The 27,438-nt window shown below is 51.1% G+C and overlaps 1 protein-coding gene across 8 annotated transcripts in view; it reads left to right on the top strand.

The window, feature by feature from the left end:
- Positions 1-17,722, top strand: part of Borcs8 (BLOC-1 related complex subunit 8) — a 29,049-nt gene extending 11,327 nt beyond the window's left edge. For 2 of the 8 annotated variants that reach the window (XM_035450591.1, XM_035450588.1), the window contains 7 exons: positions 15,203-15,283; positions 15,585-15,788; positions 16,041-16,238; positions 16,448-16,577; positions 16,682-16,989; positions 17,074-17,177; positions 17,316-17,722. In XM_035450591.1, the coding sequence (XP_035306482.1) occupies positions 15,230-15,283; positions 15,585-15,788; positions 16,041-16,238; positions 16,448-16,577; positions 16,682-16,989; positions 17,074-17,177; positions 17,316-17,526 (1,209 nt within the window). In that variant the 5' untranslated portion in view covers positions 15,203-15,229 and the 3' untranslated portion in view covers positions 17,527-17,722. Of the gene's footprint in view, positions 1-14,292; positions 14,475-15,202; positions 15,284-15,584; positions 15,789-16,040; positions 16,239-16,447; positions 16,578-16,681; positions 16,990-17,073; positions 17,178-17,315 lie in introns of those variants that run through there. The other 6 variants (XM_027394636.2, XM_027394635.2, XM_027394638.2 and 3 more) reach the window with 6 other exon arrangements.
- Positions 17,723-27,438: the final 9,716 nt, after the last annotated feature.

Genomic DNA, 27,438 nt, shown 5'->3' with positions numbered 1-27,438 from the left:
ACAAGGCCGAGGCACCCAGTCAGCTGTTCCCCGGCCCCACACCCCAGCATCCTTCACCCCGAGGAGGCAAACTGCTCACCCTGGAAAGCCCACTGCAAATGTCCGGTTTCTGGGAAGCACTCCCCATCCTCCACAACTCTGGTCTGGCCTCCCATTGTCCCCATGGCCCAGCCTTTCCTCCTAAGAGCTGGATAGGGGAGCATGTGGGGATTCTTCATACAGGGGGCTTCACTCCACAGCCAGCTTTGTCCCTGATCTCTGACCCTGTAATTCTTTTCTCTTTGATGTTCACTTCCGGCTTGGGTCTTGTGACCCTGGCCTTGTGCGGGAGGGTGCCGGTGGGAGTCCTAGAAGGCCCCACACAGTGGTGTGCTGAGACAGGCATGGTGGCATAAGCCCAGAAGGGGACAGGGTGACGTCACAGGGCCCAGTGAAATATATGAGGATACTGGCAGGAGGCACAGCTGGGTAGGGCTACACTGGGAATCCCAGGCTCCCCATGAAGTGGTTCCAATTTCAGAAGGCCCTGAGCCAGGATTCAAGCCTGATTTGGTCCCGTTTGCCAGCAGAATCGGGGTTCTAGGAGGGTTTTTTTTTTTGTTGTTGTTGTTGTTGTTTCTTTATTTGTTCGTTTTGTTGTCGTTTCTTGAGACAGGGTTACCCAGTAGTTATGGAGCCTGTCCTGGAACTCGCTCTGTAGACCAGATTGGCCTCGAACTCACAGAGATCCGCCTGCCTCTGCCTCCTGAATGCTGGGACTAAAGGCGTGCACCACCACCTCCCGGCTTGCCTCTCCCTCCTTAATCCTAAAGTTGCAGTGGCATTTTTTTCTTTCAGTGTTGGAAATGGAAGGTAACTTTTTGCCTGCTAGGCAAGCACTCTACCACATTTTCATGCCTCTTATTTATTTATATATATATTTTGAGCTCGGGTCGTCCAGGCTAGCCTTAGACTCATCACCATCTTCCTGTCTCAGCCTCCTGAGTTTCTGGGCTTACAGACTTGAGCCACCTGGTCCAACTTACTTCTTTCTGTAGAGGCAGATCTCAGAATTGCGCAGGATGTCCTTGAGCTCTCTGTATGTACCCCACACTGGCCAGAAACTTACTCCAGCGGCTGCAGTAACTGGTAGGACAGGCTGTCACCAAACCAGCTGGCAACTCTACTCCACAGCTGAAGTGTATGGTGCAAACTGAGGTCAGGGTCACAGTGAGATCCAGGAGCACTGAATCCTCAAGGAGAAACCCAGCTGTTTGCATGCACCCTTGCCTGATTTTTTAAAAAATCATATATATATGATTTTTTAAAAAATCATATGTGAGGAACAGGGTGTGCCACAGCATAGGGACACCAGAGAGCAACCGGCAGGGGCTCTTCCCTTCCACCCCTCAAGCACTGGGGATTCAACTCTGTGCATCATGTTTAGTGGTTTTGACTGGACCCCCGTTCCCATTTTCTTTATGTGCACTAGTGTTTTGCCTGCAGTTGTGAGCTTCCAGATGGGTGCAGGGAATTGAACATGGATCCTCTGGAGGAGCAGTCTGTGCTGTCAACCTCTGAGCCGTCTCTTCAACCTCCTCTTTCTTTGGTGTTTGTGTGTTTATTGTTTTAATTCCAGACAGGGTTTCTCTGTAAAGCCCTAGGTGTCCCGGAACTCTCTCTGTAGACCAATCTGGCCCGGAAGTAGCTGTAGTCCTCCTGCCTCAGCCTCAAGTGCTGGGATGATAAGCATGCACTTCCAAGCCCTGTTTTCTACTCTTGGTGACTTTGGATCCCAGTATCTTCTCTAGACTCACTTAGTTCGGAGGGCTTGGAAGCCAGGACACGCCCAAATACCCGCCCCTATGCAAATTATCCCACCCCCATCCAATCACCTCCCGGGGGCGGGGCTGCGCGGGAAGGCGTCTGAGGCCGGGAGGTAGCGGAGCACAGAGCTGCAGCAGCAGTAGGCGCCTGGACTCAGCCCGGCAGGTGTGGTCGGCGGACTCCGGTACTGCCAAGGTGTGCGCGCGTGAGTGCAGGGGGCAGTGTGTGTGTGCGCTGCCTGAGGGATAGGGGGCCTGGGCTTCAGGGGTATTTGTTGTGGAGGGTCTCGGTGGTCTAGCCCAAGATAGTGTGGAAGTTACTGCATAGCCACACCAGCCTCAGTCTCCAGAGTGCTGGCTGACAAAGCGTGCCCACACTCAACTGTTGGAGGTTTTTTCCCCTTGAGAAGAGGGAGTTTGAGACAGGGTCTTCCTATATAGTCCAGGCTAGTCTGGAATTCACTATGTAAGGCAGTAACAGGCAGATCTTTCCAGGCCAGCCTGGTCTACATAGTAACCCCTAAGCCAGACAAAGCTATATAGTGAGACCTTGGGAAAAAAAAAAAAAAAAAAAAAAAAAAGGCTAACCTAGAACTCATGGCAGTTGTCTTTTATCTCTCAAGAGCTACAGTCACACATGTGTCCCCAATGATGGCTGTGTTTATGACTTTCTTTGTTTTGGGTAGAGGGGTATTGAGAGGTTGAGGTAGCCCAGGCTAGCCTCCAGCTATCATCAGTCCTCCTACCCCAGTTTCCAAAATATGGGATCACGGTGTGTGTCCCTGCTTGAGGCTGTGTTTGAAGTTTGGTTAGGGTTGGTTCTGTGATGAAGTTGTCTCTGAGCTGAGGCACCTCCCTCCTAGGGTGCACACCGCTTGACATCCATTGCCTATGTTTTCCCAGAAGACAGGATGAAGGGGTCACACCTGCCCCATGCCTGTGTCTTCCTCGGGAACTGCACTGGGAACAACCCACAGATCTCTGAGACAGTTCCCTGCCTGTCAGTCTCCAGAGTGGTAGATGCCAATAACCCCAGCCCCAGCCCTGGATGCAGACAGAGGCCAGACAGTCTAGACCTCCTCCTGCTTGCCTGGGAGTCCTTACTGGGAAAGTTGAGGACTGTGGCCCTATGGGACTGGGTACAGGAAATCTATGAACAAACCCAGGTTCAAAAGAGCCCTCAGTGGGCAGGGGCTGGGGAGAACGCTTGACCAAAATCCACCAGTGAGGATCTGAGATTGCCCAGGAATGTGTCCAAGTTCCATCCCAGGCACTGGAGATGGGATTGGGGCACCTACTACAATTTAGAAGGATCAGTGTTTTCTTCGGTTTGCTTTAGAAGGTTGGAGGGCCTCTGAAAGGGCAGATTTGCTCCCTCCAGACTGGGTCTTTTACCCACTCCCTAGCTGAAGAGAGGAACAAAACTTGTCCTGTAGGGAACAGAATTTTGGGCATCTAAGGCTGGGACCATCTGAAAGCTGGTTTGGATTCCTCTCTTTTTATTAAGGGTTTACTTTTATTTTTTTGTTTTTATTTTGCTGTTGTGTTGTTTTTGAGACAGGGTTTCTCTGTGTAGCTTTGTAGACCAGGCTGGCCTCGAACTCACAGACATCCGCCTGCCTCTGCCTCCCGAGTGCTGGGAATAAAGGTGTGCGCCACCTCCGCCAGGCTACTTTTATTATTTTTAATTACTATGTATGGGGCAGGGAGAGGATATCTCCGATCAACTGGATTGGATCCCCTAGAGATGGAGTGAGCCACTTGCTGTGTGTGCTGGGAACCAGACTTGGTCCTCTGCAAGAACACTAAGCACTCTGAAACACAAAGCATCTCTCTAGCACAAGAATTTGTCCTTTAAGCCAGGGTGCCACCTCCCAGGCCAGCCTTGAACTCCTGATGTTCCTGCTTCCACCTCCTCAGTGTTGGGATTTCAGGTGCATACCAGGCCCAGCTTATGGTGCTGGGTTTCAGAGGAGAGGATCCTAAGGCCAGGTGGCCAGGTGGGCCAGCATGGGTCTGTCCCTTAGAGAAAGATGGGGCTCAAAGCCATCCCCCGGCCCTTGAGAGAATGGAAGCTATGGCAGGGAGACTTAGCCTCTGTCACCCACCATTGGTAAGGAGCTGTTCTTCTCTGAGCTCTGTCTGCCTTTGTGACCACAGCAAGGCAAGTTGAGCCCAAACTTGACTTCCTGGGGTTTGATTTTGTTTTGTTGTTTTTCTGAGACAGTATTTCTCTGTGTAGCCTTGGTTGTCCTGGAACTCATTCTGGAGACCATGCAGGCCTGCCTCTGCCTCCCAAGTGCTGGGATTAAAAGCATTGGCCACCACTGCATGGCTGGCTTCCTGGTTTGTTGTTTTGTTTGAGACAATCTTCATGTATCTCAGGCTGGTCTCAAGTTTGCTATGTAGTTAAGGATGACCTTAAACTCTCAATCCTTATGCATTTCAGAGCTGAGATGACAGGCATGTACCACCATACCCGGCCTTGCCAGGGACATGTGTATCTGTCCTGACATACCCAGTCTGAGGCCTGGATTTTGCTTCTGGGATGACAATAGCAAGCCCACTTTCCAGTTTGGAGTGTGGCTGGCTGATGCTTCAACCCAAGCCTGTTCTTAATTGGGAATCTGGGTGTCTTGCCATCCAGCCCTGAGGGGAAGCCCACTTCCTCTGATTAGGAGGACCCCTTTCTCTCAGTAGCTGGGCTGTTTGTGTGAGGCAGGTCATGTGTCAAAGGCTTGGGTAAACAGTAGGCGCTCAATCATAATGGATATTGTAAGCTGTTTCTAAGCTGAAGGGCGGGGGAGAGGCCGCTCATCCCTGACTCACCCTCTTTAGATCTTAGTTTACTCCAGGTTAAGGTGAGGCACAAGAAGGGGGCAAAGACGGTGGTGGAGACCTGGTGTCCCCACAGCTGTGGACTAAAGCTAGTCTCATCTTTCCCAACCTGCAGCCCTGATGGTTCAGGCCGCAGCTCCTTGTGTTGTGTGCTGTCCAGGCTTCTTGGACAGCACACAACATCTGGAACTTGCTATTTGGCCAAACTTTCTCCCCACCACAGCCACTAAGTCTGGGAAGCCTGACTCAACATAACCCATTCCATAGTGCTCTGTTCCCTGTTCTCCACTGTCTGCAGCCCTCACGCACCCTGTCCAAGCCTGATGGGGTAGGCTTTCCCCCAGGGCAGATGGCAAGATACCCAGGTGTCCTGGTTAGGAGCAGGCTTCAGCATCAGCCTCCCTCATCAGGACCTTTGCCCTGGCTCTACTGTCCACCAGGCAAGCTAGTCCTTTGTCCCTACCTGGATGGCGTCCTCCTGTCCTCAAGGCCCCTCCTCAGATGGCTTTCCTGGACCCTGTGTCAAAGTCACTCTCACAGTCGCTTGCTTCGGTCTCCCCATTTTTCTTTTTCTTTTCTGTTTTAGATAGGCTTAGGCAGCCAGGCCACCCTCAAACTCACTATGCAGCTGAGGCTAGCCTCCTGTTCCTCCTGCCTCCATCTCCCAGTTGCTGGATGACAGGAGAAAGCCATCAGACCAAGCTGTTATTTCCATTCCTTCCACCCAGACCTCTCAGAGACAGTTATTGCTGTTGATGGCCAGAGGGGAACCATTGTTTATTCACCTCTTGCCTGGGTGTCCCTGACATTCCTGGGCATACAGAGCAGGACACAGGATGTCCCCACACCTCATCTCAGGTTCCCAGCTAGTATGTCTTGGGGCTTTTGAAGCTGTGGGCAGAGTCCCTTCTGCCCAGTGCTGACAGATGTGTTAATTTCCCAAGCAGAGAGGCCTGGGCCTCTGGGGACCAATTCCCCGAGGGAAGACCTTTCTGTGAACCAAAGAGGGAAATCTTGAGCTGTCCCTGCAGCCACTGTGGAGACTCAAGAGACAAGTCTGGGGGCCTAGAGTGCCCCTGACATGGGGACACAGGATCAGGCTCAGAGCATGGGTCTGTCCCTGCTCCTGGGGCAGTGGCCCTTACCAGGTGGGTGATTACACCTATGGGTGCCCGCCCTCTTACCTTTTAAGACTGTCTCTCACTGAACCTGGAACTTGCTGTTTGGCAAGGCTGGATAACCTAACCATCAAATCCTCAGGATTGGCCTGGCTTGGGTGTGGGGTCTGGGGATCAAACTCAGGTCCACATGAGTAACCCCTGCCCTACTGAGCCCTCTCCTCAGCCACCTGTCTCCCCCAACACCCCTTCTGTCTCTCTCTGTTAAAACTGATTTTTATTTTGTGTGTGTGATTTTTGTTTTGTTTTTCATTTTCGTTGTTGCTGTTGTTTTCAGACAGGGTCTTACTCTGTAGCTTTGGCTGGCCTGGATTCACTATACCAGGCTGGCCTTGAACTCAGAGATCTGCCTGCCTCTGCCTCACAGTGCTGGGAATAAGGGCATGTGCCACTGAGTGTGTCTTGTTTTCTTTTAATATAGGGTCTCACATAGCCCAGACTGGCCTTGAACGCATTACGTAGTGATGTCTTTGAACATCTTAGTGCTGGGATTACAGGTGTGTACTACCACTTCTGCTTCCTTGGGGTGAGGAGAATGGAACCCAGGTTTCATGTGTGCTGGGAAAACACTACCAACTGGATGAGAATGTCTTGCAGAATAGGGTCTCACATTGACCACAGGCCATCTGTGGTCTCAGGTTTGTGTTGTGTGCTATGAGATCCTTAAAAGGAGACTGAGGACAAAGAACACGGGGCTTGCCCAGCACACACCAGACTCTGCATGTCAACTTACCTGCAGCCCAAAAGGCAAAAGCAACTTGGAATCACATTTGTTAGCCCTTGACCCAGCTCTGGATAGCCAGCCAGTGGCCACCATGGCCCCTGACACTGTCATCCCACTGAGTTCACCATCTGTGCCCACCTCAGGTAGACCAGAGGTTCCCAGCTGTGCCTCAGTTCCCTCAGAGACACCAGAAGAACTGTGGACACAGGGACCCTGGGAGGCCTCCCTAGAAATTTGGAAATGAGATTTCCCCACCCCCTCAGATCTCGCAGCACCTCATGGTAAATGCTGAGCACCCATCTCAGTAGGGAAGCTGGAGCAGGGCTGGGGCCCCACAGGGACAGGACCACCACTATCCAGGAGGGCCTGCATATTGTGGGGACCAGCATGGATTTAGAGGCCTGCATGTCAGGGTGATGAGAGCTATTGAGGGAGGGAATATGCGTGTTTAGGGGTCTCCCTGTGTGTCCGAGGGGACTGGCTGGGTCTGTGACAGTCTGGATGGTGGAGGTGTATGCATCTGAGGATTGACACTTCTTGGATGTTTCATAGCAGGTGTCATGTTGGGGTTAGTGTTTGGAGAGCTGTGTGGATTTAGGGATATCTCTGTGTTTCTGTTTTGTGAGATGGGATTTCACTGTAGCCCAGGCTACCCAGAACCTCACTATTTAGCCAAGTTGGCTTTGAACTGAAAGTAATCCTCCTGCCTGAGCTCCAGGGTAACAGGTGTCACACTAGGCAACACCCTTTGAAGACTTGTGGGCAGGGATCCTAGAGTGTTTGGGGCTCCATTGTTATATATATCCATGATCTGAGGTATTCTCCAAGTGAGGGTGGGGTCTCCCCCCATTCTGTGCATCTCATGAATGTCTTTCTCCAGCTCCTCCAGCTGGCCAGCACTTAGCATGGGCCTACTTGGGACCCTTATACTGGTCTGTGCCCTGCCCAGAAGCTGAGGAGAGGTGACCCCGAAGTCATCTGAAAGGAATAGGCAGCCGGGCACCCTCGGGCGGTCCAGATTGATCCTGTGCTACTGTAGCTGGGAGTGTGTGTGTGTCACACACAACTGTTCAGGCGGGCAGGTGCTCAGACCCCGCCCCCTGCCCTTCAGGCCCCGCCCAGTGCGGAGGGGCGTGTCTCTAGTGGAGGCTGTAGCAGCTAGGGTCGCCCTCGGAGGCTCGGCGCCCAGGAGAGGGCGGGGAGGGGTCCCGGTTTTCCAGGGGGCGCTTCCTGTCTTCGTAATGAGGAGTCCTGGGAGCAGGTGATGAAACCGCAGCACGGGTTGCGTGAGGCCGCGTGTCCCGCGGGCCTGGTTCCCACCTGCCTCTCACTTCTGCTTTCTCGGCTCACGCTGGGCTGTGGGTCCCTGTGCAGCCCGGTGGCCTGGCACTCAACATCCCGAGGTCCAAATTTGGCTTCTGGGAAGGAAAGACAAATTGAAAGCCCTCGGTTGAGAGGAGACTGTGTTTCTAGCCTGTTTTCATTTGGGGGGTGGGAGCCGAGGCTTCATTTGGGTAAGAAGCTAAAGGTTCCTGGAAGGTGGGATCCTTCCTAGTAATCCTCACTTCCATCACCTAGGGACCCAGAGGCCTCAACAAGCTAGGGACGTGAGAGTTTGTGGTTTGTAAGACCTTCAGGACAGTTTTTTGATTGCCTTTCTTTCTCCCTGCCCCCCCCCCCAGACAGGGTTTCTCTGTATTGCTTTGGAGACTGTCCTGGAACTCACTCTGTAGACCAGGCTGGCCTCCAACTCACAGAGATCCGCCTGCCTCTCCCTCCTGAGTGCTGGGATTAAAGGCGTGCGCCATCACCCATGGCCTTTCTAACCTCATATCCCATCTGACTGAAGGTTGTGTGTGAGTGGCCATGTTTTGTTTTATTTTAATTAAAAAAAATTACAGGTGGCTGGAGAGATGACTCAGAGGTTAAGAACACTGGCTGCTCTTCTAGAGACCTTGGGTTCAATTTCCAGCAGCTACATGGTGGCTCACAACCATCTTTAAAGAGATCTGGTGCCCACTTATGGCCTGCAGGTATATGTGCAGGCAGAATACTGTATACATAATAGATAAATAAATCTTTTTTAAAAATGACATCCATAGCCAGGTGTGGTGTCACACCCCTTCAATCCCAGCATGAAGGATGTAGAGGAGGGTGGACCTCTGAGTTCAGGCCAGCATGGTTCATGTAATGAGAATCAGGGCTACATAGTGAGACCCTGCCTTTAAAACAAAAATTAACAATCATTAATTTATGTGTGTGTGCATGCAACAACAAGTGTGTGGTTCAGAAGACAGTCTCCAGGAGCAGGTTTTCTCCTTGCACTGTGTGAGTCCCATGCTGACTCTCAGCTCCTTAGGTTGAGCACAGGGTGCTCTCACCTACTGGGCCACCTTGAGTCCTGACTCTGCTGGAACAGCAGGTGTGGACCCCCTTGCTTTCCCTCCTCAGGATCTTTGCATTGGCTCTACTGAACGCAATCCTACTACTTCACCTCCTGCCTGTCTTAGACTCTGTAATTTCCCTAGCAACCCCCCCACCCAGGGGTCAGACCTGAGACTCTGGCCCTTGGCCCACCTAGGTCCTGTGTGTCACCATATACCAGCCCCTGGTGTCCCCATCTGTCCTACTCTAAACCAAACCACTGCACAGTGCTTCTTCCTCCAGGCCCCACCTTTCCTTGTCACATCACTCTGCCCTGGATGGATGCAGTCCCCGTGACAGCCGTGAGCCAGTACAGGCATTTTAGTTTATTTTTTAATTTCATATCAATTAATTGATTATTTATTTTTGAGGCAGGGTCTCATGTAGCCCAGGCTGGCCTACAAGTGCCTATGTAGCCTTGGATGACCTTGACCTCCTGATCATCTGCACTCTGCCTTGCCAGTGCTGGGGTGACAGGTAGACATCACTGGCCCAGCTGAACAGCTCCTTCCTGGCCAGACAGCACCAGAACTGGAAGTCATCTCCCCAGTTCTCAACTTCCTCCGTGTATGCCCGACATATTCATAACGGGCTGCCCCACCTCCCCACATTGCAATCACCCAACATCTGGAGCAGAGGCTTTGGGGTCAGTCTGTGGCTGGATAATTTGCATGGAAGTGCAAATAGATCTGTCCAGCCCGGGTGGCCGCCTCCGCACTCCTCTCGGCTCTTCACACCTGGGCCACACAGGTCTCCAGCCCGTGCTGAGTGACTGCAGATTTGCATTCTCGGTGTATTTCTGGGCAGGGTGTCGGGTGGGGAAGTCTAAGAGGAAGTATGCAGGGAAGCTGGAGTGGGGGGCTTAGTCTCAGCTTTCTTTCTTATGTGTTGTGTGAAGGCCTGAGGTCAACATGGGGTATCTCCCTCCCTCACTCTGCATACTTCTTTTTTTCAGAGACAGGGTTTCTCTGTGTAGCACTGTCTGTCTTGGAACTCACTCTCAAACTTAGAGATCCACCTGCCTCTGCTTCCCAAGTGCTGGGATTAAAGGTGTGTGCCACCTTATTTGAGACAAGGTCTTTCACTAACCCTGGAGCTCATGGATTCAGCAGGGCTGACAGGCCAGTAAGCCCCACCCCCACCTCCCCAGGGAAGATGGGGTGCATGCTTGATTTTTTTTTACATGGGTGCTGGAATTTCAACTCAGGCCCTCATGCCCAGGTAGAGCCCTGGCCTCCTGCCCCCTCCCCTCGACATCTGCTGGCACCCTGACCCCAACCTTCTGCTCCCCATGAGGGTTTGAGTGTCATTCCAGCACTTTGGAGCCCAAGGCAGGGGGATCAGGTGTTCAAGCCAACCTAGACCTTATCTCAAAAAATAAAAAATACAAATGAATAAATAGCCGGGAGTGGTGGTTGTGCCCTTAACCCCAGCACTCCAGAGGGGAGACAGGCTGATCTCTTTGAAATCGAGGCTATTCTGATCTACATAGCAAATTCTAGGCTAGCCAGGACTACATAATGAGACCTTGTCTTAAAACTAAAGAATTAATTAATCAATTAATATTGGGGCTGGGAAGATAATTCAGTTTGTCACCATCTTGATGACCTGAGTCCAACCCCTGGAACCCACATGGTAGAGAGACCTGACTCCTGCAAGTTATCCTCTGAGCTCCCACATTCTGTGACATGCATGTCCCCACAAAATAACTAACTTTTTAAAATTTAGGGGCTGGAGAAAGAACACAAAGATTAAGAGCCCTGGCTGCCCTTGCAGAGGTTCTGATTTGGTTCCCAGCATGAACTTAGCAGCTCACAATCGTCTGTAACAACCATGCAAGGCAATCCAACTCCCATCTCTGCCTCCGGAAGGCACCAGGCACCTATGTGTTTTGAATACACACATGAAGGCGAATGTACTCATGCACAGGCAGGGAATGGTGGCCTATGCCTTTAATCCCAGCTCTGGGGAGACTGGGGCAGGTAGCTGCCTGTCTGTGAGTTCAAGGTCACCATGTCTAATAGTGACACCCTCTGATACAAAAACCCAAATTACTAATACACGTTTAAAAAATTTTAAATTAGGGGGTTGAAGAGATTTTTCAGGTAAGAGCACTTCCAGAGGACTCGGGTTCAATTCCCAGCACCCACGTGAAGACTTGGGTTCCATCCTTAGCAGCCCACAGAACACTCAGGAAGTGGAGGCAGGGAGACAAAGGGTTCAAGGGCTTCCTCAGCTACAGAACCACAGACCAAGCTGGGTGTGGCAGCGCAAGCCTTTGATCCCAGCACTGAGGAGGCAGAGGCAGGCAGATCTCTGTGAGTTCGAGGCCAGCCTAGTCTACACAGTGAGTTCCTGGACAGCCTGGGCTATGAGACCCTGTCTCAAGAAATGAAAATAAAAAGCCTGTGTCTCCACAACCCTCCCTCTGCCCTCAGTGATGGATCCGTCACCTGTGTGCTTGAGGCAGAGGCCCCAGCCCTGCTCCGGGTCCCAGCCCCCTCCCACCTCAGGGCCTTTGCACCCTGCTGTTCCTTCTAAGAGCTTACTTTCCTTTCCCTGAACTCAGGCCTCTGTTCAGAGAGAGCCCCACATCCCTTCTCCCTGCACCTCACCCTTACTGTTGTTCCTGCCTCACATCTCAAGGGCAGAGGGAGCTGCCCTCAGATCTTCTAAGACCCAGTGACTCAGGTCCAAGCCTGGCCTGGCTCTCACAGGACCTCAGGGTGGGGGCATTTCCGGAGTCATCTTGGCCAGGGAACCTCCGGCCCAGTGCCCCCCTTCAGCCTCCAGGGACCTGCCTGGGTTCTGACCACATATCCTAACCCTGGGAAAGGCCCGACTCCAGCTAAGGGTAAAATTAGTGAGGGGGTTAAATTTAGTAAGAAGCTGGAGTGGGGCCTGCTGTTCCTGGATCTGCTTCTTGGACTTGACTTGCAGACCCAACCCAGCTCAGAGAGGGTGGAGGCTAGCCCAAAGCTTCTCACCTATGCCAGCTAAAGTATTCCACACTGCTAGATACGCAGGACTCCTAGGAAGATGGGAGCCACAGCCAGACCACTTGGACTGGGGACTAGGGAGTAGCCATGACAAGCTCAATGAATCTGAACTTCTTTTTCTTTTTATGGGAGGGAAATATGGTCTCATGTAGCCCAGGCTAGCATTAGATTCACTATTTAGCTGAGGCCGGCTTTGAACTCCTAATCCTCTGTCTCCATTTCCTCAGTGTTGAGATGACAGGTGTGTGCCATCATTTGTTTTTTAAAGACAGAGTTCCTCTATATAGGTCTTGTAGGTCTGACTGGCTGGGAGCTCCAAAACTCAAGACATCCCTTGCCTCAGCCTCTGGAGTGTTCTTAATGCTGACGAGAGTGATCCCAGCTCAGAAACACAGTATCTCACCTGTCTTTGTTTCATTGAGGCAGCAACTCACTCTGTAGCCCAGGTTGGCCCAGAACTCCCAGAAATCCTGCTGCCTCAGCCTCCCAAGTGCTAGGATCACTGGTGTGAAGAACCATTTGAAAGCCGGGCGTTGGTGGTGCACGCCTTTAATCCCAGCACTTGGGAGGCTGAGGCAGGTGGATCTCTGTGAGTTCGAGGCCAGCCTGGTCTCCAGAGCGAGTGCCAGGATAGGCTCCAAATACATAGAGAAACTGTCTCCGAAAACAAACAAACAAACAAACAAAAAAACAAAAAAAAAGAAGAAAAAGAAGAACCATTTGAGACCTTCAGTGTCATTTTCTTAAGAGCATTGGACATGCTCTGTCTACCTGGGCACCTGTCACCCACCCAACTCTAAAGTCAGCAGGTGGAGGCTGAGAGAGAGGCATCCCTAATGGGAAATGGATTCAGGTCCATGTGACCCTGAGGTGACCATTGATTGGAAGCCTCAGCCACTTGTGAGGCAAGAGGGGTTGTATGGTCCAAGAGTTGGCAGAGGGGATTGTCCCCAAGGGAATAAGGGCCTCAGTGTCTGTCTCATCTCCCTGTGGCAATAGATAACTTTGTATTATGAAAAGACTGTAGAGCTACCTGATCCCCAACACAGTGACCTGCTTTTGCTACACAGTGAGTTTGAGGCCAGCCTGGGCTACAAAGACCCTGTCTCCTAAAAAAAATTAAAAAAAGAGAAAAGAAAGACAAAAACAAAAACAGAAAAAGCTCAGATCATCTGAGAATGGCCAGTTACGTCTCTGACTCTAAGCCACGTGTTCCAGGCCCACCCTTCACACCCTTCAGTCTCCCTGGTCTGGATCTCTGGGAGCCTAGACTTGTATGTAGGATGTAGTGCCCTAGGCCAGTGGGGCCTAGCTCTCTTCTCTTTCCTTTTTGTCTGGAGCCTGATGTGGGGTGTCATGGTCTATTGCTTTCTGTGCTTGTGTGTCTGTCTGTGTGTGTGTATGTGTGTCTCTGTGTGTGTACTTATGCAGAGGACACTGGGTGTCCTGCTCTATTACTTCCCACATTATTCTCTTCAGACAAGGTCTCTCACTGAACCTGGATCTACCCTCATGGCCACCAAGCCCCACCCGCAGTACTCCTCATGTGCCCACCATTCTCAGCATTGGGTTAGATCTGAGCACCCAGAATTCACGAGTCCTGAGATTCAAACTCAGGTTCTCATTCTTGTGAAGCCAGAGCTCTTAACCCTGGGACCTTCTCCCTAGATCCCACTTTATAGCCTTAAGACATGGTCTGCACTAACCCCAGAGCTTGCTCCTTTGGCCAGATGGGCTGGCCTGGAGCCGGCGTCTGCCTGTCTCTGCCTCCCAGTGCATGGGCCGTAGACCTGTTCTCTTCTTCAGTGGTTCTGGGGTGCGGTTCAGGTCCTCCCTCTCAGGCAGCAAGCTTTTCACCAGCTGAGCCATCTCCCTAGTCTCAATGCTTTTGAGACAACCCTACAATGAAGCCTAGACTAGTCTAGAGCTCCTAGACTCCAGCAATCCTCCTGCCTAAACCCCCAAGTGCTGGCCATACCCAGCTCAGAAACTTTATCTTATTTTCTTTATTTGTGATAAGTTTTCACCATAGCCCAGACTCATCTAGAACTCCTGGAAGCCAGGGAGACCCAGGGTCTCTGCCATGGAGGCCAGGGGCTTCCCAAGTCCCCAAGTGGGCCCTTTGGTGGAGTCCCCAAGTCTGCCAGGGGTGACTTTTCCCGAAGCCCATGCAGAAAAAACACAGCCAAGCATTTTTCCTGAGGGAGATGTGGTGACCACACCTGTTCTATGGGGACCCTGGAGGCTGAGATGGGGATTTTGAGTTTTGGGGCAGCCTGGACTACTTAGCAAAACCATGTCTCAGAACACTCTCCCTTCAGGTTCCAGAATGAAAATGTGGGCAGCCCCCAGGCCCAGTCGGTGTGTGACCCTATGTGTGGAGATGTCCAGAACATAGGGACCCCAACAGAGCCAGAAAGCAGAAGGAACAGGGGGAAGGGGAAGGGAGCAGGAGCAACTGCACTGCTGGCTTGATGACCATAAAATGTTCTGGAATTAAACTAAGGTAATGATTACACAGTACAGGAAAACACACTAAATGCCATTTAATCATGCAAAATTCACTAAATTAAACAAAGAAAAGAGCTGGGCATGGTGGCACACACCTTTAAGTCCTGTGCTCTGGAAGCAGAAGTAGGGGGCATCTCCGTGAGTTTGGGGCCAGCCTGGCCTACATTGCAAGTTCCAGGACAGCCAGGGCTACATGGAGAGACCCTATCTCAACAAAACAAATTTAAAGAAGGGTGACTGCGGTAACTCAGCTGACAGACACCTGCTGCCTACCCAAGTGCCTGAGTTCCATCTGCAGGGCCAGTATGGTGGACAGAGGGAGCATGTTCATGGCTGTGCCCCCCCCCCACACACACACATGCAAACACACAGTAGTGAGTGAGCAGCCTCCATATCTGTGTCCACTGCCCAGAGCATGTCCTAGTCCATTTGAGTACATGGTGTATTCCAGACTGTCCTCCGTCTCCCAGCTGAGATTGGCCTGGAACCCAGCTTCTTCTTGCTTAGGCTTCGTGGGTGTAGGGATGTGAGGGCATGGGTTTCCAAGTTGCATTGCGCATGTAGTGTACCCAGCTGGTGCCCAGTATGGGCTGTCTGGATTAAGTGGCCTACCTTCCTTCTTGCCATCTCGCTCTCCTCTTTGTGGTTCAGGAGCTTGAAGTGGGTAGGACAGAAGCTGGGTACTGTTGGCTGTGTTCCATTCACTCCCTCCCTCTCTCACAGAATAGCCACTCAAGACAGCCAGGCACTATGGGAAGGAAAAAAATCCAGATCTCCCGCATTCTAGATCAAAGGAACAGGCAGGTGAGTTCCTGGGTCACATCACCACTGGGGGAAGTGGCATTCCGGGCAGGGGCACGGCCAGACCAAGGCCACTTTGGGGAGTCTGAGACAGAAAGCTTGGGTTCTGCTTCCGGGGCCCAATGTTCTCAGAAGAGAACTGGACACTTGGGTGGAGTTGCAAACACGCAGAGAAGTTTCCCAGCTTAAGATGGAAATTGAAGCTGATACGCCAGAAAGCAGGTCACCCCGCAGTCCCTTAGGGACACCCTTCTTTACCGTCCCCATCCCCCACACCGTGTCTCACAACCACTCTGTGGTTCAGGTGACGTTCACCAAGCGCAAGTTCGGGCTGATGAAGAAGGCTTACGAGCTGAGCGTATTGTGTGATTGCGACATCGCGCTGATCATCTTCAACAGCGCGCAGCGCCTCTTCCAGTATGCGAGCAGCGACATGGATCGGGTGCTGCTCAAGTACACTGAGTACAGCGAGCCACACGAGAGCCGCACCAACGCGGATATTCTGCAGGTACTTGAAGCCACCTGCAGCCCCGGGACCGCAGTAGCTCCGGAGCCTTTTTTTCTAACGCCTGGGGACTTGAACCTCCGGAAACTTATTGTGGTTTTATTCCCTGGGGTCCCCTTAGAGCAGGTCACGCCTGTCGTGTATCCCTCCAGGCAGACTGGCCCCGGAAGGTCTCCTCTCTCCAGTACCCTAGAACCACGTTCCAGGAGTCGGGTAAGATCGCAGAACCCACCCTGTCATCTGCTGTTCCCGCAGACGCTGAAGAGGAGGGGCGTGGGCCTGGACGGGCCTGAGCCAGAGGTGGAGGAGGAGCCAGAGGGGCCCGGAGAGAAGTCACTGAGGACGGCGGGAGGCGACAGAGGCTCAGCTTCGCCCCTGCCTCTGATCTACGTAAGAGAACTTCGGCCCCCAAACACAGTCAACACAGAGTTCGAGATGGAAACCCAGAGAGCAGTATGAAGGGCCAGGCGGGAAAGCCGCCTGTGGAAGCGGGCTGGTCCTGGGTGGGTGAAGCATCCGTCCCTGCCGTAGGAGTTCAGCGAACAAGCCTTCCTGCCGCAGTTCCTCGGACGATCCGACGTCCCCGAACCAGCAACCTGGCAGCCCCGGCCTTGGCCCCCCCTCCGCAGCCCCCGCCTCATTCTCCCACCTCTCGTCCGCAGCCGGTGGCCCCAGCGATGTCGGTCTCAGAGCTGTCACACCGGGTCCCGCTCGCCCCTCCCGGCTGCGAGCCCGGCGGGCCGGGGGAGGCCGCGTCCGTGCACAGCCGCCCGCCCCACTTTCGGCCCCCGGGTGAGCGAGCGCTAGGAGCAGCCGTGGCGGGGAGAGTGAGCGGCCACGGGGGCCCCGGGCTCTGGTCTCGCTGGTGACACCGCCGTCCCTGGGTCTTCCCCCAGGCCTGGGACACCCCATCTTCTCTCCGAGCCACCTCACCGGCAAGACTCCCCCACCCCTGTACCTGGCGACTGATGGGCGGAGGCCGGATCTGCCCGCCGGCCTGGTTGGGGCCCGAGGGGGCCTGGGCACCTCGGTGAGAGGGGGGTGGCGAAGGACGGAGAGGAAGGGAGGAGGTAGGTGGTCACCGCCGGCCTCAGTGTCCTCTCCTTGCTGTCCTAGCAGAGGAGCCTGTACAGCGGCCTGCAGAGCCCCGGCGCCCCGGGCCCCGCTCTGGGGAGCTTTGCCTTCCTGCCCCCGGGTTCCGCAGGTGCGCTCGCCCGCCCCAGCCCTGAGTCCCGGCGCGGGAGGGGAGGGCCGGGGAGGGCCGGGGCTCTGACGGAGCCCCACTCAGCCAGCTCTCCCGGCAGATTGCACCCCCGCAGACGCCGCTCCGCTCCCCCTACAGCCCGCGCCCTGGCCCCTGACGCGGGACGCGCTGGACCCGGGCCGGCCAGGGTGAGATGGGCGCCCCCTGGCGGTCGGGGTACTTGCCTGGGCAGGGTTGCGGGTGGGCTGTGGGACTTAGAGGGAACCCCCCCCAGAACCCCATGGCCGGTAAGCTCTCTTCTTCCTGCCTCCCTCCCTCCTTTCCAGCCTGTGTGAGGAGGGTCCCCCCAGCCGAGTGGCCTCCCCCCCGACGCCCCCGATCAGCATCAAGTCCGAGCGTCTGTCCCCTGCCACTGGGGCCTCTGGCGACTTCCCCAGGTCCTTTCCCTATCCTCTGCTCCTCGCCAGGCCCCTGGCGGAGCCACTGCGGCCCGCGGCCTCCCTGCGCCGCTTGACCCCCGACGGCTGGCCGCGGTAGAGCACAGAGGGCTCCTCCAGCCTCCACAGCCCAGAGACCCCTGAACAGCCAGAAGGGCGAGGGCATGCAACGCCCGCCGTCACCCAGGAGGCACTGTTCCTTCCTGGGGCTGCTGCATCAATAAAGCCCAGGGCTTCTGGAGGGCGCTGGGAAGCTCCCCACCCCGAGCCTCCCAAGCCTGAGGTATTCACACCCAGTCTCTCCAAAGGCCTCCTTTATGTACACTGGTTTTGGGGTGCGTGTTGTGGAAACGGATTCCCTAGAGGAGCAAGGCCAGGTGGAGGGTAGGGACGTCCCGAGAAGGACCTACAGGGGACACTACCAAGGGCAAGCCAGAAGGCCTGAGCTGCTCCGTTCTGAAATGAATTCACAGCCCTGTCAGCATGGCTGGTGAGGGGGTGTTGCCTGTGGTGACCAGGAGTTCTAGGCTAGCCTGGGACAAGAAAGGCACTGCTTTAAAAAAGTAAACAGGAGACATACCCAAAATGGCTCAGGGGGTAAAGACACTTGCTGTCAATCTTTTCGACCTGAGTTCTATTGGTGGAAGGAAAAGAACCAACTGCCTGCAAGTTGTCCATTGAGGCGGCCACACATACTCACAAGGCACTCATAAGATGAATGAACAAATATATAAATGGGGAGAGGAAAGGAAAAGGTTCAGTGGTATGAGAAAGAGCCTGCTGTGCAAGTATTAGGATCTCAGTTAGAATCTTCAGCACCCGTATAAAAAAGACCCGATGTGGTCTGGGTGCCAGCAAGATGGAGACAAGATTGCTGGGGCTTAGTGACAGAAGATGAAAAATGGCAAAGCAAGACACACGACATGCTATGCCCCCCCCCCATTCTCTGACTTCCATGGCACCATCCTACAGGTAGACAGATGTAAAATATGTAAAGACAATTAAGAGGAGAAAGTGACAGTTGGGAAGGCAGGGCTCTCTTTCACATGTGTCCTGGGCTGAAGAGACGGCTCAGAGGGCACGATGATGGCTGTGGGTGCTGTGACTACCGCTCAGCCGCCAGCGCCCTGGCAGCAAGCCCTCGTCCTCAACACCCCACTAATCCAGATCTGGTAGAGGCTACCTGTCCTGGTTCATGCAGAGTCCCTGCCTCAAAGGGGACACCTAATGTCCTCATGGCTTTTTCAGGGGAACAGGCAAGTATACCCTGGAGCTCACACACATGCACCTATATGAATATTATACAACACAACTTTTAGTTTTGTTATTTTGTTTGTTTGTTTTTCGAGGCAGGCAGGGTTTCTTTGGTAGCCCTGGCTTTCCTGGAACTCGCTCTGTAGACCAGGCTGCTCTCAAACTCACAGAGATCCACCTGCCTCTGCCTCCTGAGTGCTGGGACTAAAGGCATGCACCATCACTTCCCAGTGCAATTTTTTTTTTGTTTTTACAACTTTTAGTTTTTAAAGGGGTGGGGAGTCCCCTAGGGCAGCCAGTGGGTAAAGATGGCTCAGCCAGTGGGTAAAGGTGCTTACCACTCTGAGGTAACTCACATGGTGGAAAGAAAAAACTGACCCCACAAGTTGTCTTCCTCATGCAGCATCACCACGCCTTCCCCACCCCCATACATAAGTCAGTAGTTTTCAACCTGTGGTGATCCCTTTGGGGGTCAAAGAGTCCTTTCACAGGGTCACATAAGATTATCTGAAAACACAGATGTTTATATTATAATTCATAACAGCAAAATTATAGAGATGAAGTAGCAATGAAAATTACTTTATGGTGGGTGTCATCATAAGGGTCTCAGTATTAGGAAGATTGAGAAGCACTAACAAGTCAATGAAAAACAAAGTTTAAAAAAAAAACTAGCTGGGTGTTGGTGGCGCACACCTTTAATCCCCGCATTCGGGAGGCAGAGGCAGGCAGATCTCTGTGAGTTTGAGACCAGCCTGGTCTACAAGAGCTAGTTACAGGACAGCCTCCAAAGCCACAGAGAAACCCTGTCTCGGAAAAAAAACAAAAAACAAAACAAAAAAATGGATTCCTAAACTCAGCCCTTCCCTTTCGCTCAAGCCCCAGGTCCACTAATGACACCGTGTCCTGGAGCAGGAGCGAGGAAGGTTGTGCCAACCTTGGATGGCACCGGAAGGGTCTCTGGGACCCTCTGGGACTTTCTGACCTGCCCTTCCTGGCTCCGCCCTCCCAGCTTAGCTCCTGGGATATGTTGGGTCAGGAGGCTAACTGGCCTAGGCCACCATGCAACAGAATCAGTGAGCAAGACTGGAGTTGGGTTGTGAAGCCTAAAGGAGAAGCCACCAGGTTCTAGAAAGATTCCCAGGGCTTCCATAGCCCAGACCTTGAGCCAAGAGAGGATAGGGAGACTTTAAGAAATAAATAGGCCTGAGAGGCTGGGAGTGAAGTCCTAAGCCTTATTTAGTTACAGCACTTGGGAGGCAAAGGTGGAGGATCTGAATTAGAGGGCAGCCTGGTGTTCACTGTTATTTTCAGGCTAGCCAGAACTACATAGTGAGACCATGTCTGAAAAAGACAACACAATCAAACTGGTCTGGACCAAACCAGACCAGGAACTTGGAGACAGGAGCTGATGCAGAGGCCATGGCTTGTTCAGCCTGCTTTGTTACAGAACCCAGAATCACCAGCCCAGGGATGGCACCTCCTACCATGTGCTGGGCCTGCCTCCATCATCACTAATTAAGAAATGCCCTACATGCTTGCCTACAATCTGATTTTATGGAGGCATTTTCTCAGTTGAAGTTCCCTCCTCTCAGATGACTTTAGCTTGTGTGACATAAAACTTCAGCACACTGGAGCAGACTGGAGCAGACCATAAGTGAGACTCAAATGGCTCAGACAACAAAGTGATGATGTAAGTTTCAATCCCACACTCACAAAAAGACCAGGCATTGTCTGTTTGTAATTCCAGTGGTTGGAAGCAGGGACACCCACCCAGAGCATCAAAGTCGCTGTGAATTGCCTCACACAGATATCCACATAGATTCATAAACAACAGGTCACCCACAGAGACAACAGTCAACTGTGTGGACATCTTACCTCTCGGCACCTACCCCCAGTTGTGTCCAGGATTTCGCACTCAGCCAGAAGCCATCCTTCCAAGCCACCTGGGAAATGCCATAGGGTTCCAACATCCACACTGAGTTCTTGATCAAGCCATGTCTGAACCTGAGGCTGTTGTATGTGATGGCTTTTGTTTGTGAAACAGGGTCTCCTTACAGAGCCAGGGACCACCAGCTCTCACTAGTCTGAAATTCACAACCCTCCAGCCTCAACCTCCCAAATACTGGATTACAGTTGTACACCACTACATCCAGCATTTACATGAGCCAAAATTTCCCCTTTGTTGTTGGAACCTTTTGGAATTTGTGTTTGTGGTGATATACTATTTATGATTTATTAAAGCTTACCTGAGGATTCAGAAAGCAAAGTTAGTAACAAGCCATAGAAGCCAGGCATACACCTTTAATCCCAGCAGCCAGAAGCTAGGAGATGGTGGTATACACCTTTAAGAATCCTAGGACTTGGGGGCTGGAGAGATGGCTCAGAGGTTAAGAGCACCAATTGCTCTTTCAGAGGTCCCGAGTTCAATTCCCAGCAACCATATGGTGGCTCACAACCATTTGTAATGAAATCTGGTGCCCTCTTCTGCCCTGCAGGGATACATGCAGGCAGAACAGTGTGTACATAGTAAATAAATAAATCTTAAAAAAAAAAATCCTAGGACTCAGGATTAAGAGGTAGACAGATCTCTATGAGTCCAAGGCCACCCAGATCTACACAAGAGGGAAAACAGTCTAAAAGAGAATTATAGGTCACACCTTTAATTCCAACATTAGGGAAATATGTAAGACAGAAGCAAGATCTCAGAGAGGCATTTGTTCTCCAGCCACACTGAGGAGAGACAGAAGTTTGAGACTTGGTAAAGAGGATCAGGCCCTCCAGCCTGAGCTGGAAATGAGAGCTAGTGGCTGACTGCTTTGCTTTCCTGATATTCAGCTTGAAGTTTGAACCCCAGTATCAGTCTCTGGGATATTTACTTTTTGTGAGCCAGAGCCACAAATCTCCCTGACTGGCCTGGATATCATTATAAAGACCAGGCTAGCTCCAAACTCACAAAAAATGGGCCTGCTCTGTCTTGCTGGTGCAGGAATTAAAGATGTGAGCCACCTAGCCCAGGCAGTAGCCTCCTTTTAAAAATTTATGACTGCTGGGCGTTGGTGGCACAGGCCTTTAATCCCAGCACTCGGGCGGCAGAGGCAGGCAGATCTCTATAAACTCAAGACCAGCCTGGTCTACAAGAGCTAGTTCCAGGACAGCCTTCAAAGCCACAGAGAAACCCTGTCTCGAAAAACAAACAAAACTATGACTAATATCATGTCTGTGTGCAAGTGCATACATAATGTATGTCTGAGTGGTGTAGAGGTCAGAGGTCAACTTGCAGGAGTTGGTTCTCTCTTTCAGCATGTTTGTGCGGGGATTGGAACTCCAGTCCTCAGCTGGGTGAGAAGCCCCTTTGACTAGCTATCCCTTCCTGGTTTTAAAATTTTGTCTTTTGGGACAATATCATTATACAGAGCTCTAGCTGCCTCAAACTGGCTATACAGCCAGGATATCTTTGAACCTAACATCTTCCTGCCTCAGAGGAGCCTCAGCACACAGACATCTAGGCCGCTTTATGAATTGGGGCAGTGCTGGAGTGAGCAGGGGCAGTCACTCACACAGTACAGGGCTGGTCCACGCACTTCTGGACTCCACCCCCAGCACTGAGAAAACTGACCCAGCACAATCTTCTGTCACTTGAAGCAGGAGGATCAGAACTTCAAAGTCAGCCTTATCCATATAATGCATAACAAAGATCAAACCCCATCTAAAAACAAGTTGGCCAGCAAAACCACTGAGCAGGGTAAGGCCTTTTTTGTGAAGGCAGATAATCTGAGTTAAATCCCTGGGGCCCTCGAGAGAAAAGGAGAGACCCAACTCCAGCAAGTTGTCCTCTGTCCTCCACACACACATAAAAAACTACAATCAAACCCCAAATGGGCGAGGTACACTGGTGCACACCTTTAATCCCAGCTGGGCGGCAGAGGCAGGAGGCAGAGGCAGGCAGATCTCTGTGAGTTTGAGGCCAACCTTAAGGGCACCCTCCCCCAGCGGGGACTTCCCCCCAGACCCCGAATTAGAAACAAACCACATCCAAACATCTGTTTCCACAGAGAGATCCTTTATTAAGCCGGGGAGAAAAAGTGACTGCCTCCTGGTTCAGGTGAAAACAGCAGCAAATGACCTTACAGGTGTGATTTTAAAGAGGAGGAAGAGGTGGGGAAGTCTGTGTTAGAATGGGCTAGGGTGCCGTGGTAAAGGACATGGGGAGCAACAAGGGATAGGGATGTTATGTCCAGATGGCGAAACCCAAAAAATCCACCACTGAGGAAGCAACACACGGAATGTAAAGACAAAGTTTTCTTTATTACGAGTTGCAGCTTGGATCCTGCCCATTCCGGAACAAGCAGAGTCCTGCTTTTTGGCTGAGGGGGTTTTTAAAGGGGAAAGTTCAAAAGACTGGGTGTTTTGAGATTACATAGGATGAAACAGTAACTGTATGTTAAGGCAGGATACAATTAAGCAGGAAGCTTAGAGGAAATAAATTTAATTATCTCCTGGGCCAGTGACTTCTACAACTTGGAATTGGCAGTTATCTGATCTTCTTTAGGACAAAGAAATGTTGACACAGTTGGGGGCTTTATCTGTTCCCAGGCCTCTGTATCCAGCTCTCTTTGTTTAGCCTTTTCTGTTGGGCTGCCTTTTTGGGAACTCAGAGAGGCTTAAGGGGAAGGGGTATTTGTCCCGGAGGGACAAAGGACTGCCTTTGGATAGAGAGGAGACAGACATGGCCCATAGGCAAATGGTGGTTTATGAAGATAAAGGAGGAAGCCCCACGTTAAGGTGACGTGTTTAATTTTAATTGGGCACATTAATTAGGTGAACCAAAGAGTGCTTTTAATTACTGGGCCTTGGTAGTCAGCCTCAGGAGGAGCCAAATAAGGAATATACCTTGGTGGCTAGCTTTAGGGATGTAATCTAATGGGTTTTTTTGTTTTTGTTTTTGTTTTTTTGAAGGAGCAAGGAGCAGGGGGTTGGGGCAGAGACACAGACAGCACAGCTGGTGTGCAGAGAATCAGACAGACTCCAGTCGGAGATATAGAGGGTTAATGAGAGTTATAAAGAAAGACTTGCCGGGCATTGGTGGCACACGCCTTTAATCCCAGCACTCGGGAGGCAGAGGCAGAGGCAGGCAGATCTCCAGAGCGAGTGCCGGGATAGGCTCCAAAGCTACACAGAGAAACCCTGTCTCGGAAAAAAAAAATGAAAAAAAAAAAAAAAAGGAAGAAAGAAAGAAAGAAAGAAAGAAAGAAAGAAAGAAAGAAAGACTTATCTAGTTGCCTTGGATGTCTCCAATGGAACTGGAAACTTGTGTAGGATATTTACAAACCATGGAGAGGGTGCCTTGTCTCCAGTGATGTGGTTTCAGATGGGCTAACTGGAACTTCCCAGTTGAATTACATGGCCTCGAATTTTTGTAAACAAACCACATGTTCAGGCAGCCTCATTCATATAGGTAAAGGGAGTGAGAGACATATTTTAGTGTAACGATTGGAGGAACAGGTGAAGAAGGAGTGTGTGAGTGTTGGGGAATCACTATTTGAATCTGTAAAGCAGGAAAGGAGTTTGACAGTCTGCAGGCAGTCTGTCTGCCTGTCAGCCAGATTTGATTTTTAAATGAGGTGCTTTGAGCTAAAGTACAAGTTTGGTTCCGAGTGAACCATAGCAAGAAAACCATTTGGAACAGGCAGAGATCTGAACTGCCAGCCAGTAAAACTGGGAGAGAGCATGGCAAACTTCATTGACCCTTGTTGACTTGCTCAAGTGGTCTCATTGAATGATTAGTTGGATGTAACAAATACACCAATTAGGATTGTAGTGTTTTGTTGTGTCTTTGTCAGACCCAAGTGAAACAGCAGTGGGGTTGTCCCTTTAAGGAGGGAGCAGAGACTCCAATGTCTGTCATCTGTCCTGGAGTCTGACTCTCAGGTTTGTTTTTGAGGTTAAGGGTTTTTTTTTTTAATTTATTTACTTATTTTTATTACATATACAGTGTTCTGTCTGCATATTTGCCTGCACACCAGAAGAGGGCACCAGATCTTATGAAAGATGATCTTATGAAAGTGAGCCACCATGTGGTTGCTGGGAATTGAACTCAGGACTTCTGGAAGAGCAGTCCAGTGAGTGCTCTTAACCTCTGAGCCATCTCTCCAGCCCTGAGGTTTAAGTTTTTTTTTTGTTTTTTGTTTTGTTTTTTTATGTCTGATTTTGTTGTGCTGGGTTCTCGGGGCCTAAGAGACCAACCCAAGGAGCAGACACTTCTTTTTTTTTTTTTTTGGTTCTTTGAGACAGGGTTCTCTGTGGCTTTGGAGGCTGTCCTGGCACTCGCTCTGGAGACCAGGCTGGCCTCGAACTCACAGAGATCAGCCTGCCTCTGCCTCCCAAGTGCTGGGATTAAAGGTGTGCACCACTAACACCCGGCCTGCAAAAGGTTTCTTTTTATTGTTCAAGCTGGCCAGCTTGGATCTCACTGCATAGGGGGAGGGGATGAGATGCCCACCAGCCCAAGAGAGAAGCTTTTAAAGGGACAGACCATAGGGTTGAAGGCCACAAATTTCAGCGTTTCCATGGTTACTTAAGGTCATACAAAGTACAGAGTAAAGCAGTAACTACTTATTTTAAGCAAGATACATTTGAGTAAGATATTTCTTACTCAAGTAAGGTGTTTCAGGGTTACGGGGTCACAGGGTCTGTCAGTTATCCCCTGGGCTGGGGGATCTTTACAACCTTATGACCAGCAATTAGCAGACATAGGAATTTTGACCCAAGTGATGGAGGGTCACCTCCCCTTCTCTGAGAGCAGGGCTCAGGCGCCAGCCACAGCATTCCCAATCATTAGAAGTTCCGTTTTCAGGGCCTAAGTTTAAATTTTTTTTTTTTTTTGCAGAAGTACATTCTTTTTATTTCTTTAGATGTGCACATACAAGAAATTTTACATTTCCTAAGATGATTTTCCATTTCTTCTACTTGTATTAAACTAAAGTTCATAAAGAAACACTGAAGGACTGTTTCAAAAAATCTTATCTTCAGTAACCTCAACAATGGTGGGTGAGAGGTAGCACTCCCTCCCCATGAGACCTTTGTATTTATGCTCCTTGTCCACCAATGATCCACTTCACAGCCTCCTGGTGAACTCGCATCATTACCTCAATATCATCTTGTCCAACAAATGTCATTCGTTCTTCTCTGCTTTCCCTGTATTGGTGGTAAAGGATGTAGGCAATTGCTGCACATGCTGAGATTCCAAGTACCAGGGCTATTTTTTGAATAATGGACAGGCTTGTCCATGAAGTGGCCATTTTCTGGGGTATTCTCTTGTCAGGAGTCAAGTGCCTTCGCCTTGAACCTTACTTTCCCCTCTGCCTGGTCTCTACCAGGGCCCATCAGCCAAGCAGGCAGCTATTTTGCAGATGCTTGCTATGCCCCGGAGGCACAGCCACACCAACCAATGCCTGTCTTGAGGTCTGACAATCGTGCACCCGCAGCAGCCAATCCTTGAACCGGCAGGCAGCCGTGAGCAATGGATCAGGGGTTTCTAAGGCCAGCCTTGAATGTAGTCCACAAGCAGCCTGTCTGAACTAGAGATAAACCCTGGTGATCAGCAGGAACTGCAGTCTTCAACAGATCAATGCTGCTGTTTCCTAAAACTTTTATTAATTTTTATTTTTGGTCCTTCAATTTGTCACTGTCATCTTTTGAGCTGTTAATGTGAACAACTGCCTATTGTACTAGAGACTTTGTTTGACCTCTAGTAAGAGAAAAAAATATATAATGAGGGCATATAAAGAGGATTAGAAGGAAAAATCACTCATCCTTAGAACAAGTAGCATTCTGCTGGTGAGGACTCTCCGAGAAGCCACCTCTTGCTTTGGAAGTGTCTCTGGAAGATTTGCAGAAGGGACCTTTTAGGGTGTCCCTGGTGGGAGTTAGGGATTTTTTTTTTTTTTTTTTTTTTTTTTACTCATCACCTATGAGGCTCTGGCTCCTCAAGTTCTGTAGCAACCTTCTTGGTGAGATCTTGCTGTTGCTGAATGATTAGGGAGACATCAAATTTCCCTCAGGAAAAGCTTTCTCTGCTAGATTAGTTTCCAAAAATTATCTTTCTGTTCCTGTTCAGGCACCAAAATATCGAGGTTTATTGGGTAACCAGACACCATCCAGGGCTATGAAGCTTTTTTTAAAAAATCATTAAAAAGGGGGGGGGGTCCAGCCAGGTGTTGGTGGCTCAAGCCTTTAATCCCAGCACTGGGGAGGCAGAGGCAGGCGGATCTCTGTGGGTTTGAGACCAGCCTGGTCTACAAGAGCTAGTTCCAGGACAGCCTCCAAAGCCACAGAGAAACCCTGGCTTGGAGGGAAGCATCCAGGAGAGGGGCTGCCTCTGCCAGGAAGACAGCAGCAAACTAAACAGGTGCAGGGCTTACCGCTTCTTATGGGCTGCGGTTCTTTTCAGGCAGGATTGGTCAGATTTCAGTCCCTTGAGCTCAGATTGGCTACATCGCCTGATTGATTATTCTCCTGCTTAGGGATTGGTTCCTTTTCCCTCTCAGGGATTGGCTGGTTTTCTGCTTAGTTGATGAGGTAGGTTTAGTTTACCGGTCCAAGTGTGCTTCTTTCACTGGCCTTTTGGTCTAAGTTCTGGGCCAGGGCATATGTCTCTCACTGGCTCTGATTCTAGGGCAAAGTGTATTTCTCTGCCACTGGTTTCAGGGCCAGGATGAGGTTCTTTGTCTGGCCCTTTTACCCTACAACATACGCACAC

Source organism: Cricetulus griseus, assembly GCF_003668045.3.
Source record: "Cricetulus griseus strain 17A/GY chromosome 1 unlocalized genomic scaffold, alternate assembly CriGri-PICRH-1.0 chr1_0, whole genome shotgun sequence".
Classification (NCBI taxonomy): domain Eukaryota; kingdom Metazoa; phylum Chordata; class Mammalia; order Rodentia; family Cricetidae; genus Cricetulus; species Cricetulus griseus.
This window is presented reverse-complemented; position numbering and strand designations above follow the sequence as displayed.